Raw genomic sequence first — 12,805 nt, forward strand, 5'->3', positions numbered from 1 at the left:
CAAAAGACTGTGATCCTGTTTCCGTTAAGTCAATGCAAAACCCTACTATTGACAACAAAGGAAGTAGGATCAAACCCAACAAAAATGGCTAACATTTTTGTTTAATTACCACCTATTTGCTTCAACTACAACTGGTGCATGAGTTTTCAAGCAGATTTTATGAAAACCTTACACTAACTGCCTGAGTCTCCGTTGCAAAGGTTACTTTTTACCACACTAAGGGTATGTCTAAACTACATGGCTCCGTCGACGGAGCCATGTAGATTAGGCTGATCGGCAAAAGGAAATGAAGCCGCGATTTAAATAATCGCGGCTTCATTTAAATTTAAATGGCTGCTGCGCTGAGCCGACAAACATCTGATCAGCTGTTTGTCGGCTCAGCGCGCTAGTCTGAACGCTCCCGCGCCGACATGAAAGCCCTTTATCGACCTCCCCGGTAAACATCATCCTACGAGGCATAACGGGGAGTTCGATAAAGGGCTTTCAGGTCGGCACGGGAGCGTCCAGACTAGCACGCTGAGCCGACAAACAGGTGATCAGCTGTTTGTCGGCTCGGCGCAGCAGCCATTTAAATTTAAATGAAGCCGCGATTATTTAAATCACGGCTTCATTTCCCTTTGCCGATCAGCCTAATCTACATGGCTTCGTCAACGGAGCCATGTAGTTTAGACACACCCTAACAGTGCACAGGAGCCTTTAAGTAACAGCTAACATAATTTACTCCCATTTGTATTGCACCTTCACACAGTGTCACAGTGTTGTAAAACAGCCCAAATATAAATGAGAATTGGGCCCTGTATTTGTTGCAGGACGATAAAGGAAAACACAAGGACAGCTCCTTAGGCAGGGTTGGTTGGTGGGTACTCAAGAAAACCAACATACTGGATGTCTTAAATCTTTCTAATTTCTGTGATAAAATTCTACATGAAGAAGCTTTATTTATTTACACAGCACACAACTGATGTATAACTTACTAGCAGATTTACCCAGTATTACTCAGTCCTTAACGTAAATAAATTATGTTTTCTTCGTTTAAATCTTTGTTCTAGGGTGGGGCTGGGGATGAGGGATTCAGTATGCAGACTACCCTGGGGAGAGGGCAACCCCAGCCCCCTCTCACTAAAGCAATTTGGGGCCAAGTAAGAAGCACCTGTTTGCAGCTGCCACAGGCACAGCTAGGGATACATGTCACCTGGCTGGGGAAGAGAAAGACTCATGAACAGACACACAGAAAAACTCTCTGAAATATATAGTAGATAGCTGTCCCTTTTACTACACCTGTCAAATCCATAATATCTGTGGATAAGTGGATCCTCCTGTGTCTCAGGACAAATGTCTAAGTGATAACATGCTTAAGAGATTCCCTTATAATGCAAACGAACTGTCACAGTCGTCATGAAGTTGCATATGTGGTTCGGTATGGCTGACAGGAAACAGTATTCTTTTGAATAATTTTCACATTTTTAAAGACTCAAATTAAATGTTTCTTACCGAGCAGACCCAATCCTTCCTACATGATCACCCTCCGATGCTGGGGATTTGATTAGAGTAAAATTCTGCTCTTCTAAGTGCTCTGAAGATGGTGTGTCTGCAACATCTGAACTGCCTTCCTCAGTGGTCTCTTTCTTCTGATGCTGCTGGAGCAAAATATAAAGCCAATTGTGCTTTGTGCAGCTTTGGCTCAGCTGCTGCAGCAGAACAGAACTGTTTCTATAGCTGATATGTTGCTTACAGATAGAGCTGTGTGCACCCCAGAGGTTATGTTTAGAAGGTTTGGTTCCTGTCCATGTGGGGAAGTTTCTATCCCATAGGGTCCACTTTGAGATTCAGGTTTGAACACTTCCAGCCCCCCACCCCCCGCCAAAAAAAAACTGAAGTGAATCAACCGAAATACCAGAGTTTCATAGCAAACCACAATCATGGCCCACACAATTCATGTGCACTCTGCTCCAAGTTCTTTCTCTCAGGTACTTACATGTCTCCCAATACTGCAGTTTTTTAACATCTCATGCTCTTTAATGTAATTATCATGACACCCCTGTGAAGTAGGACAGGGCTAGTCTCTCAATTTTACAGATGGGGAACTGAGGCACAATGAGGTTATGTGACTTGCCTAAAGTCCCCCAGGAAGTATTTGGTGGAGCAGAGAATTAAACTCAGGTCTCTGAAAATCTAGGAGAGTGTCCTAGCCATTTGACCATCCTGGCTCCCGTAGTTCACAGGAGGCTATAAGACTTCCCAGTGCAGAAGAACACAATAGCCCAGGAAGGCTATGAAAGTTTTACTATATTATATTAGTCTGATAACAAAATAATCCAGAGATAAGTAGATGAGAGGACTAATTGCTCCTTATCTGACACCAATGCAGCTTTCTTTCCAGCTGCAAGCTAACAACCAATATCACTCTAAGTTTTGAGTTTTCTACACTTTGGCTACTTTGTGCCACAGCTTTTATAGTATTTACATGTGGCTTTTCTTTGCCATAACTCAGCTTTGAAGATCATATTGCAAAGCTTAGATGTCACTTATCCTCATGTTATCTCTGCCACGCAAAAGATTTGAGGAAATGTCACACAGGTGTGGTGGAAACTCAGAAAAAGTCTCCCTGATAGTCACCTCTGGCATAGGTGGAAGCTACTGAAGCAGCTGAGTGCTGGTATTCTGAGTTAGCAGAAATCTCTGATTAAGTGGAGGAAAGAAGCATTTTTTAAAATGTGAACAAAATTGCCTCCAGGAGCTGCTGTTACCATTAGTATCTTTTGCTAGGTTTACCTGATGTGTGAGCAGTCCCATCTCCTGCTCCAACTCCTTAATCTTAGCTTCTCGTTCAGCCACCATCTGTTGGAGCTGCCCTATGAGACTTTTCTGTTTCTGTGTTTCACTGTTCAAATGCTGTCCTAGATTCTGCTGGGACTCCTTATTCTTCTCGTCCTGCAGGCTCAGGTGCTTTAAGATCTCGTGCATTTCCTTCTGCTGGTTCTGGTGAAGCAGAAATGACAGGCAGGGCATTATCTTTTGTGTATGGTGATCATTAAGCATGCATAAAATGATGTTTCCTGTTTACATCTACCCCGAAGTAAGGCACACATATTGGTATCACGACAGGTTGAACCTCTCAAATCTGGAACTCTCTGGTCTGGCAACATCCGTGGTCCAGTAGGACCTCGGATGTTGCTTAACCATAGAGCACCAGAGGCAGCAGAAGGAACCAGTTAAGACAATGCGAGGGATGGGAAGCCCAAACTGGGCCAGGCATCAGCTGGGGAACCCCCAACATCAATGAGGCCAGATATAGCCTGGGAGCCAGAACCCCCATTGTCAGCTGGGCCAGGCTGCTGGGGAGTCCTGGCCCCAGCCAGGCAACCCCCAGTTGCAGTGGAGCTGCTGGCAGCAGGAGGCCCAGCCAGGAAATCTCCAGCAACAGCAAGGCCGATGGAAGTCGGGCAGCCCCTGCCAGGAACCCCAAGAAACTCCTCTGGTAGGGGCAAGCGGCTCCACCGGGGAACCCCAGTGAATCATCAGCGGCAGCAGGGCCAGCCCTAGCAGCAGGGTAGGGAGGCCATGTAGTCCGCGCTGGGAACCCCGGGGGATGCTGGGGCAGCTTGCAGACAACAGCGTGGGAAACCCAAACTAGGCCAGCATTAGTGGGGCCAGCAGCAGGGCAGGGAGCCCAGAGAGAGAAGCCTGGGAGCCAGCAGCTCGCAGAAGAGCACAGCCCTGGTCCGGCATACTCTCTGATTTGGGACCGCTCAGGTCTCGAGGGTGCTGGACTGGGGAGGTCCAACCTGTAGTGCAATACATAGCCAGAATCCATATTTCATAGTATTAATATATCGCACCAAACTCATCCCTGATGTAAGTCCATTAAAGGCAGTGATGTTACTCAAGGGATAAATTTGGTCTACCATGTTCTAAGCTACAACTCTAATAGCGTCTTGGGACCAGCTTGACTGTCAAGTACTTTCAGCATCTGTCCACTGCAAGGATTTCACACTTTGCAGAATGAAAAGCAACATGCTACAGAGTGAGCTAACTCAGTACTCACAGGCTTTGATCCGGTAAGGCCCTGCCTAGTAGATGGAAGGGTGTGCACATCAGTTAGGCAAGGGTGAACACAGCCCACATGCAACAAGTAAAGTTCAGTATTTGGCAAAGTTCTATACAAATAGTGATAATAAGGCTTAAAACTCCTTAAGGATCATACTAAAAAGTAGTGGGGCCTGGGCAAAGAATGTTCTCTTCTTATCCCCATTTTGCAGATGGGAAAACTGACACACAGGTCTGAGACTCCCTAGATTCCAGTCTCACTAGGTGACCCTGGATTCTGACGGCCAGCCTACGCCTTATTTCAGAGGTGCTGAGCACTTACAGATCCAGCTGAAGTCAGCAGGAGCTGCAGGTGGCCTTGCACCTCTGGGAATCAGGTTTTATGTATCTCCATTGGGCAACAAAGAACTGAAGCACCCAGACTTAGTAGGTGTTCCTGACAAACATTGACCAAATGCCCAGGGTCATGCAGTGAGTCAGTAGCAGAGCTGGGAACAGAATGCAGAGAGTCTTGATTCCCAGTCCCCTTTCCTACCTACCAGATAACTCTGCTTCCACCTTTTATGACAATCCGGCTGGGCATTTCTTATGAGACATGCATCTCATAGCCACCTCCATGACAATAAATGCATCACCCTCCCCTTTGAACCAAGTCTAAATCTCGACCAGTCTCTGAAGCCAATTCAATATAAAATGCAGACGTTTTGGATCATTCTTAAATCTAGGATTGCTCCTGGATTTTACAGGTTCTAAGTATCCTAAGAGTATGTCTTGGTCACTGTGTAGTAGGATGCCTTCACTTTTGTGAATTACAAAAAGAACATCAATCCTATAATGCCCAGGATTGTACCAGTAAGGCATCTACGAGCTCGTCGTCATGCTTTCCTTTCTCCAGCAGTGTTAAGATTTGTCCTTTCAGAGTTTTCACTTCATTGGACAGCACTTTGTTCCTGGCTTTTGATGCATCCAGCTTTTTTTTCACCTCCTCATGTTCTTTCTGGAGAGTATTGTGTTTCTCACTGAGTTTCTGCAATTATATAAACAATGGGAAATGACAGAAGACATCAATCGTATCCTAGTCCACATTAAGGATGTAAATGCCCATTTAAAAAGTTAACTGGATAAATGATATAATTTTAATTGTTTAACTAGTTAGCTGAGGGCTGGTGCAGAGTGGCGGGGGTCCCGCAGTGGGGCTGCTACAGGCATAGGTTCCAGCCAGCTGGTGTCACCATGGGAGGGGTCTGCTCCAGACCCGGCTGGGTCTGCCATGCTGTCAGCAGGGGGCTGCTCCCGCTGGACCCACCACTGCCAGAGTCCTCCATGCCAGGCCCTCCATGGGCATGAGGCTGCTCCTGCTGGCCCAAACCTCTGGTTAACCGGTTACCCCTGTAAGCACGCCTGTAAGGCTAATACTTACCAGGTATCCGGTTAACCTTTTATATCCCTAGCCTACAAGCATCTTCTCTCTTAAGGGAGTACAGGGAAGCACACTCAGTCCTTTGGAATCCAGAGCTGTGGGCTGGCTTGGCAGCCACAAAGTGACTCACCTCTGTGTAAACAGAAATATAGATATATTGATATTGCATGTTTCACTCATCACTCACTCACTAGCAGTGCAAGATATCTGTGCATTCAGAATCTGATTTGATTTAAGAGATTCAGTTTTTGCAATGAAACAAATTATAATTATATTTAGGTTGAACATTAGGAAAAACTTCCTTACTGTCACGGTGGAACACTGGAATAAATTGCCTAGGGAGGTTGTGGAATCTCCATCTCTGGAGATATTTAAGAGCAGGTTAGATAGACATCTATCAGGGATGGTCTAGACGGTCCTTGGTCCTGCTGTGAGGACAGGGGACTGGACTTGATGGCCTCCCGACGTCCCTTCCATTTCTGGTGTTCTATGATTCTATAATTTTGTATCAAAACTTGAAGCACTGTGTTCATTGTCTGCAATTTCCCCATAACTGAAGTGACTACACTGTTGATTAACATCCTCCTCTGAAGAATAAAGAGCTTCAAAATATAAATATATAAAATTATATATTATAAGTATACTGTAGACACTGGGCCAGATTCCAATCTCTGTAAAATCAGTGGAAATCTGGAGGAATCCCAGATCAGTAAACTTGGCACAAGCAAACACTATGGCTATGTCTACACTTGCGGCTTCTTGCGCAAGTAATATGCAAATGAGGCTAAGCGTGGAATATCGCCGAGCCTCATTTGCATACCTAATGAGCCACCATTTTTTTCAGAAGAGGCTCTTGTGCAAGAAGGAGCGTCTACACTGCCCCTTCTTGCGCAAGAAAAACCCTCTTGCGCAATGCCATTCTTCCTGAAAAGTAATAGGTGTAACGGCATTGCGCAAGAGGGTTTTTCTTGCAGAAGAAGGGGCAGTGTAGACGCTCCTTGCGCAGGAGCCTCTTCTGAAAAAAATGGTGGCTCATTAGGCATGCAAATGAGGTTCGGCGATATTCCATGCTTAGCCTCATTTGCATATTACTTACGCAAGAAGCCGCAAGTGTAGACATAGCTTATGTGTTTTAATGTAGCTAACTAATGTAAATGTATACCTCTGGGAACAAAGGGAGTAGGGATGTTAAAACTGCGTGTAATCAATCAGCTAATCGAGTAGTCAATGGAATTTCCATGGACTACTCGATTAGTTGATAAGGGGGAACTGCAGACCCTGGGAGCTAACCCCGCTGCGGCTCTGCCTTTTAAATGTATTAAACAAGAGCCGCTGGGCTATTAATACATGTAAAAGACATAGGTGTAGTGGGGGGACCAGGTGCGAGCCAGGAATCAGCTGATTCCTGGCTCATGCCCGGTCCCAGCCACTGCACCTCGGCTTCTTAAATGTATTAAGAGCCTCCCCCCAGTCGTCGTCCCTGCACACACTGTGCTTCTGTTTTAAGTGTATTAAGAGCCTAGTGGCTTTTAATACATTTAAAAAGCAAAGGCAAAGCATCCGGGACCAGGCACAAGCCGGGAATCAGCTGATCCCCAGCCTGTGCCCGGTCCTCTGCTAGCCTCTGCCTCCCCTGCCCCCCTCTGAGAGCCCACTTATATTTAGCCCAGGTGGGTGTGACAGTGCCCCATCCCTTCTCTCGCACACCCACACAAAAGGAGGCAGAGTTCTTGCATATTATGTGTTAAGTGCACGTCTATCGCAGCTCTCTGGGACTTACCTCCAAGGCTTCTTTCTTTTCTTTTTCCAAGCTGCGAATCCGTAACAGGTTTTTCTCTTGGGCGGACAACTTGCGTGGATCTGTAAGGGCCAGCATTTCCTCATCAACATTATTCACCGATGCTCTGCTCTTGCTCTGACTCAACTGATTCTCCAGCTCTCGAACCTACAGGATAATGTAAAAACACATCAGGATGTAATTCTGGCCTTGGCTTGCATGCATTGTTTCTACTGAAGTCAAGGACAGTCTCACATCCAAAGGCAGGATCTGGTCCAGAAAGGATCGTCATGTCTAGTTAGTGTCATTACAAATCACAGTTAACTAGCACTGCGGCAGGGCTCACTCTTTCAAATTTCCATTCATAGATCCCTATGCCAGGCAGGCAAAGCCAGAGAGAGGAAGGAAAGACACATTTTGCCCACAGAAAAGCTGGAGTTTTAGTCAATGAAAATGATCAAGTCCTTGTTCAGCTGCATGCACCTAACAGCAGTGGAGTGATAGCACACAAGAAAACAACCAGAGAGAAACCATATGTCCTGTGTCAGCAGCTTGTCTACATTTCCCAAGTGGAAGTAAGGTGGATGAAACCTCTCAGAAGTAATGGAGAGTTAAAGATGTCACTAGAGGGTTCATTGCTAAGCATCTTGGAAACAGGATGATAATGAAAAAGTGCAGGATTCCCAACACCAAATGCAGATGAAGCTTGGAATAGTTTAATTAATGTAACGCAGAATTTCCTAAGGTGGGCATATATTAAAAAAAACACACCAAAAACTCAAATCTCAGATTTAAATGTATTGCAAAGCCATTTATTTTAATGCCCATTTGTCTGAGCACTAAATGACTAATCATTTATTTGTATTAAATAATTTTTCTATCCTTGGCAACATGCTGCAAGCAAGTGCTGCTGCTACAACTAGCTAAAATTAAGAATTAAATAAATTAGGGACTAGCAATCTTTCTTCTTCATTCACTCCCTTAGTCAGTTACAACAAAAAAGTAGCAAGGTTACCGACAGGGCCCCAGCACCTGACACTGCAAGAATTTAAAGGCAGAAATCAAACTTAAAAAATTATATTTTCTAAACAAATCAACTTCCTCCAATCCCCCAGAATACATGTCAAGATTTTACTTAGTTTTGCTTTAAGGCATGAGTTTACCAATATGATGATAGCATCGTGCTTGTAACACTATCATGAAAACTTACCAGTCAATCACAAAATTTAGAACCACTAACTAAATGTAAAATAGTGATAGAAATGTAGCCGTTTAGTCTGGTGTAGCTGAATCAAAAAACAGGAATATGTAGCACTTTAAAGACTAACAAGATGGTTTATTAGGTGATGAGCTTTCGATCTGAGGAAGTGGGGTCTGGCCCACAAAAGCTCATCACCTAATAAACCATCTTGTTAGTCTTTAAAGTGCTACATAGTCCTGTTTTTTGATTTAACTAAATGTAAGTTAAGGTAGGAAGGGATCTGAAAGGTCTTTAAGTCCAGCCCCTGAACTGAAGCAGGACCTGACCTGTTCTTAATATCTCCAACAAGTTGGAAAATAATTGATCACCATCCTCTTTATAACAGCCCTGAACAGCTAAAAACTTATCAAGTTCCCTGTTTTTTTAACCTTTCCTCATAAATCACATTTTCTAAATCACTGATCATTTTTGTGCTCTCCTCTGGACTCTCTCCAATGTGTCCATATCTTTCCTAAACGAGAAATCTAGAAATGTACACAGTACTCCAGCTGAACCCCCACCGGTGCTGAATGGAGCAGGACAATTACCTCCTTGTTACTCCAGAATATTAGCCGTGTGTGTGTGTGACAACACTACTTGCCTAGCACTGACTGCAACTTATGGAAAACAACAGAGCTAGTGATATTTTACTTGCTCATTAGAAGAAAAACAAATACTCACCACAGATGAATGGATAGGTGAGATTCGCAGGACTGCACTATACAATATGTGCATGTTCAAAATGTCATAATTTCAACAAATATGAAGGCCCAGTATGTGCCTGCAAGTTTACACTCAGCTCTAAATGCCCAAAAGATAACTTTACATACAGATTAAAAAAAGAGCCAGAGTAGTAACTTACCTTGCCTTGCAGAACAAGGATTTGCTGGGCCCGTCCACGCCAACTCCCAGAAATGGTCAAGAGATTTTGAATATTCACATCTTCACCAACTTCACTTGCTAAAAGCTGTGAATGAGCCATGAATATTAATAATGAGACTGGGCTATGTGTGTATAAATGTGGCCCTTCTCCCAGCAACTACAAAATGCTGAATTTATACACATAATTATTGTATCCCACTGGCACCTACAACTCCTATTCAGCCCATATAAAGCAAGCTCCATACTACAACAGAACACTGTTTGTGACCAGATTTTGGTTTCACTTGGAACCAAAAGTACCAACAAATTCTTGCTGAAATGGGTATTTAAATACAATTCAATATTAAAGAGGCCACAGTGAATCAAGATGGTCTAAATTGCTCTGAAGCCCCAGACCAGCAAATAACTAAGCATGTGCTTAACTATAAGCATAGTTTAAATCCCATTGATTGAATAAGATTTAAGACTGTGCTGGCTGAACAGAGATGCATTTAGGCACATGCTTAATGTTAATCACAAGTTTAATTGGTTTGTTGAACTGGAGAATAAACATCTTACAGGATTCAGCACAGTGCTATCAATAGAAATATTGGAACATAACAGTGGCATTGGTAGACCAGGAATTCCATGTAGCTCAGTGTTCTCCACGTTAGAATCCAATTACTGTTATCACCGCTCTTGTGCCTTCTTTCCTGAGGCACCAAGGAGGCTAATCAAAGCCAAGAGAAAATGAAGCGCCATTCTTGATTTAACAAACTGCCTCCTTACAGAAACCAGGCTCAGATGACAATATTATGCATTACAAGAGGTGAAATAGTACCTTTTGCATCATCTTTAGTTCCTGTTTTGTGGTTTGGAGCTGATTGCGATACTCCATTGCTTTAAAGTTGGCTGCAGATAATTTTTCTTGCAAAGCTTTCAACTCTGGACTTTCAGGCTTTGAGAGAGAAAAATGTGTTTGATTAGGATGGAAAACCACTATAGAAAACAGAACTGACTGCCTGAAAGGACAATATGTGACTGTGATGTGTCAGTCTACAAATAGCTCCTGGCTGGAGAAGACAGAGGGACAGCTTTTATCACAGACTGAGTGCAATCCCTCCTTAGGATTCCAAGTCCTAGTCTGCCTGTTCACCTTGCCTGTGTAACAGTGGATTGTGCTTTCTCTAATAATAAGGATACATCATGTGACTCCTCAGAAGTGCTTCTGCAAATAATAATGAATTAAACTTCAACACTGATGTGACACAGGTAACTATTACTACCCCCCTTTTACAGATGGAGAAACTGAGGCTTCAGTGGTTTGCCTTGGATCCCACAGTCAGTCTTTGGCAGAGTCAGGAACAGACCTTAGATCTCCCTGACTCCAAATCCTATGTTTTTTTGCCTCAGGTTCATCTTGCCTCTCCAACCATTTTTCTACTAGGCTCCCAAAGCTGCCAAAGAACCCTTTAACTTGTGTTATTGAAAGAAAATAAAAACAAATCATGATGATGGAAGTCAACAGGGACTTCTTAGAATTAACAATTTTGTTTCTTTTAGGTATGCAAATAATGATCAATTTCCCTATAGCCCTCATAGTTACAACAGTACATGGTAGATCATAGCTTTCTTTGTGAGCTTTGCAGCTGATATGTACTATAACCCTCTTTTAACTTGAGGCACAGTAAAGATGCAGCAGGGAGAGAGGAAAGATCAACTGACAAGGTCACGACACCTTTTCTTATCCAATGCAATAACTACACCACTCAGACTCACAGATTATAACACCAATGGCAGGAACAGATGATTTCATCATGATGAAAGAGATTGCACAAAAGAAAAGAAAAATGATTAGTTGTCGTTTTGAATTTTTCTATAAAACGTAATTCATACCAAATTTCCTTCCATTATCTTCAGCGTCGACTGCTTGATTCCTGAGTCATTGCCACCAAGAGACTGAATTTTTCCCATCGCTGTTAGTAGCTGAAACACACACACATATATTGTGGAATGCATACTGTGACCAGAGCATATCTCCATGGAATATTATGCAGAAGAATAACAACCTCAAAAGGGTGTGTAGCTTTTAATTGCTCCAGCAAAAATGTCTTCATCTTCCACTAAATTTTCAGAGTAGCCAAATAAATACACAATTCAAAAAACACATAATTCAATCTTCCCTGAAAGAAGCTGTGCTATTTTACTAAGAGAAAGAACCACAACCAGTTGCTGACTTGCAATTGTGGGATCAGTCATCAAATGTGGACACCATGGAGGGATGCTCACAAGAAACAAGTATCTATGGTACCTAAATGTAGCTCAAGTCCAGTGGAGATCGAGGCCTAGGAATAGAATATCCTATTACGATGCCCCAATCTAAATTCGTCTCCTCAACAAAATGCTAAATCCCAATTCACCCATTTTTTAAGAAAATCTTGCAATAATTAATAAAACAAACTATTTTACCTCATCTTATGACTCGACAGGTATTTTAAAGGGGGAAAAATCTTTGATGTATAATGCATCATGGCTGAGCTTTAGGAATAATGTTAGCATGTCCTTTGTTTAGCTGAGACAGCTCTACAGATCTGTGGTCTCTTTCTCCAAGATGGGCAGAAATAATTCCCATCAAAAATCAGCCACCCTAGAAAACATAACTTGAATATTGCTGTGGACAAGCACCTGCATTTCTAGATACAAATTAGTATTTCTAACTGGCATTTCATGAGTCTCTGGCTCGTACCTCATGCCATCCTTCCAGTGAGGATGGGAAGTGCTAAGGCCATGGTGTTCAACACACTAGCCACTGGCCACATGTGACTATTTGGCTGGTTGAGTGTGGATAGTTCACTATAGCAGTATCCACTATAGTGGCTACTGCTTCAGAACTGGTCAGACAATACAGTGCTAGGAGAATGACCCCATCTGTCCTCCCAAATACAGGGATAAAAGAATCTTCCGCAAGAGCTGATACTGTAATAAACTAGGCAGTAGCAACAAGAATCAAAATTTCTCAAGCAGATATTGCCTTCAGAAAGCTACTGTCCTGATTTTGAGGTTCTACTGTGAGAAAAGAAGAGGCCTTACTTCTTTTTCAAGCTCTTTGACTTTGTTATTCAGCTGTTTCACTTTGGCTTTTTCACTCTCTGTCTCAGCAGTTAGCTCACGATTCTTCTTGGACAGTTCAACAATTTTAGTAGCTGCAACATCCCCTGCTAAACCAGACATCCCTGAAGGGAAGAAAAAAAATACATAAAACGAAGGGAAAATCTTAGATGCAATAGCCAGAATAACTGCTGTTTCTGTTCTCTGCCAAGAGCATACTGTGTTTTTATGGCCTAACCTTCACTCATATCTGTACTAAGCACAACTACCTGGCTAAAGAGAAAGGACATAGCTAAGGGGAGAGAGGCATTCATGATCCAACTCATGTCACTTAGCCCTGTAAGCGCTCAGC

General features: G+C 43.1%; 1 protein-coding gene across 6 annotated transcripts in view; it reads right to left on the reverse strand.

Annotated features, from left to right (window-relative positions):
• The window catches only part of CCDC13 (coiled-coil domain containing 13), a 42,504-nt gene that overhangs the window by 16,782 nt on the left and 12,917 nt on the right, over window positions 1-12,805 (reverse strand). For 5 of the 6 annotated variants that reach the window (XR_012900869.1, XM_075919754.1, XM_075919753.1 and 2 more), the window contains 8 exons: window positions 12,436-12,578; window positions 11,242-11,331; window positions 10,187-10,303; window positions 9,347-9,451; window positions 7,248-7,412; window positions 4,898-5,074; window positions 2,773-2,979; window positions 1,492-1,637 (listed from right to left, as the gene is read on the reverse strand). Coding sequence is in view for 5 of the 6 variants with exons in the window: in XM_075919754.1 (XP_075775869.1) it covers window positions 1,492-1,637; window positions 2,773-2,979; window positions 4,898-5,074; window positions 7,248-7,412; window positions 9,347-9,451; window positions 10,187-10,303; window positions 11,242-11,331; window positions 12,436-12,578 (1,150 nt within the window). In the remaining variant the exon portion in view is untranslated. The remainder of the gene's footprint in view (window positions 1-1,491; window positions 1,638-2,772; window positions 2,980-4,897; window positions 5,075-7,247; window positions 7,413-9,346; window positions 9,452-10,186; window positions 10,304-11,241; window positions 11,332-12,435; window positions 12,579-12,805) is intronic. The other variant, XM_075919755.1, reaches the window with a different exon arrangement.

Source organism: Pelodiscus sinensis, chromosome 2 (genome assembly GCF_049634645.1).
Source record: "Pelodiscus sinensis isolate JC-2024 chromosome 2, ASM4963464v1, whole genome shotgun sequence".
Lineage (NCBI taxonomy): Eukaryota > Metazoa > Chordata > Testudines > Trionychidae > Pelodiscus > Pelodiscus sinensis.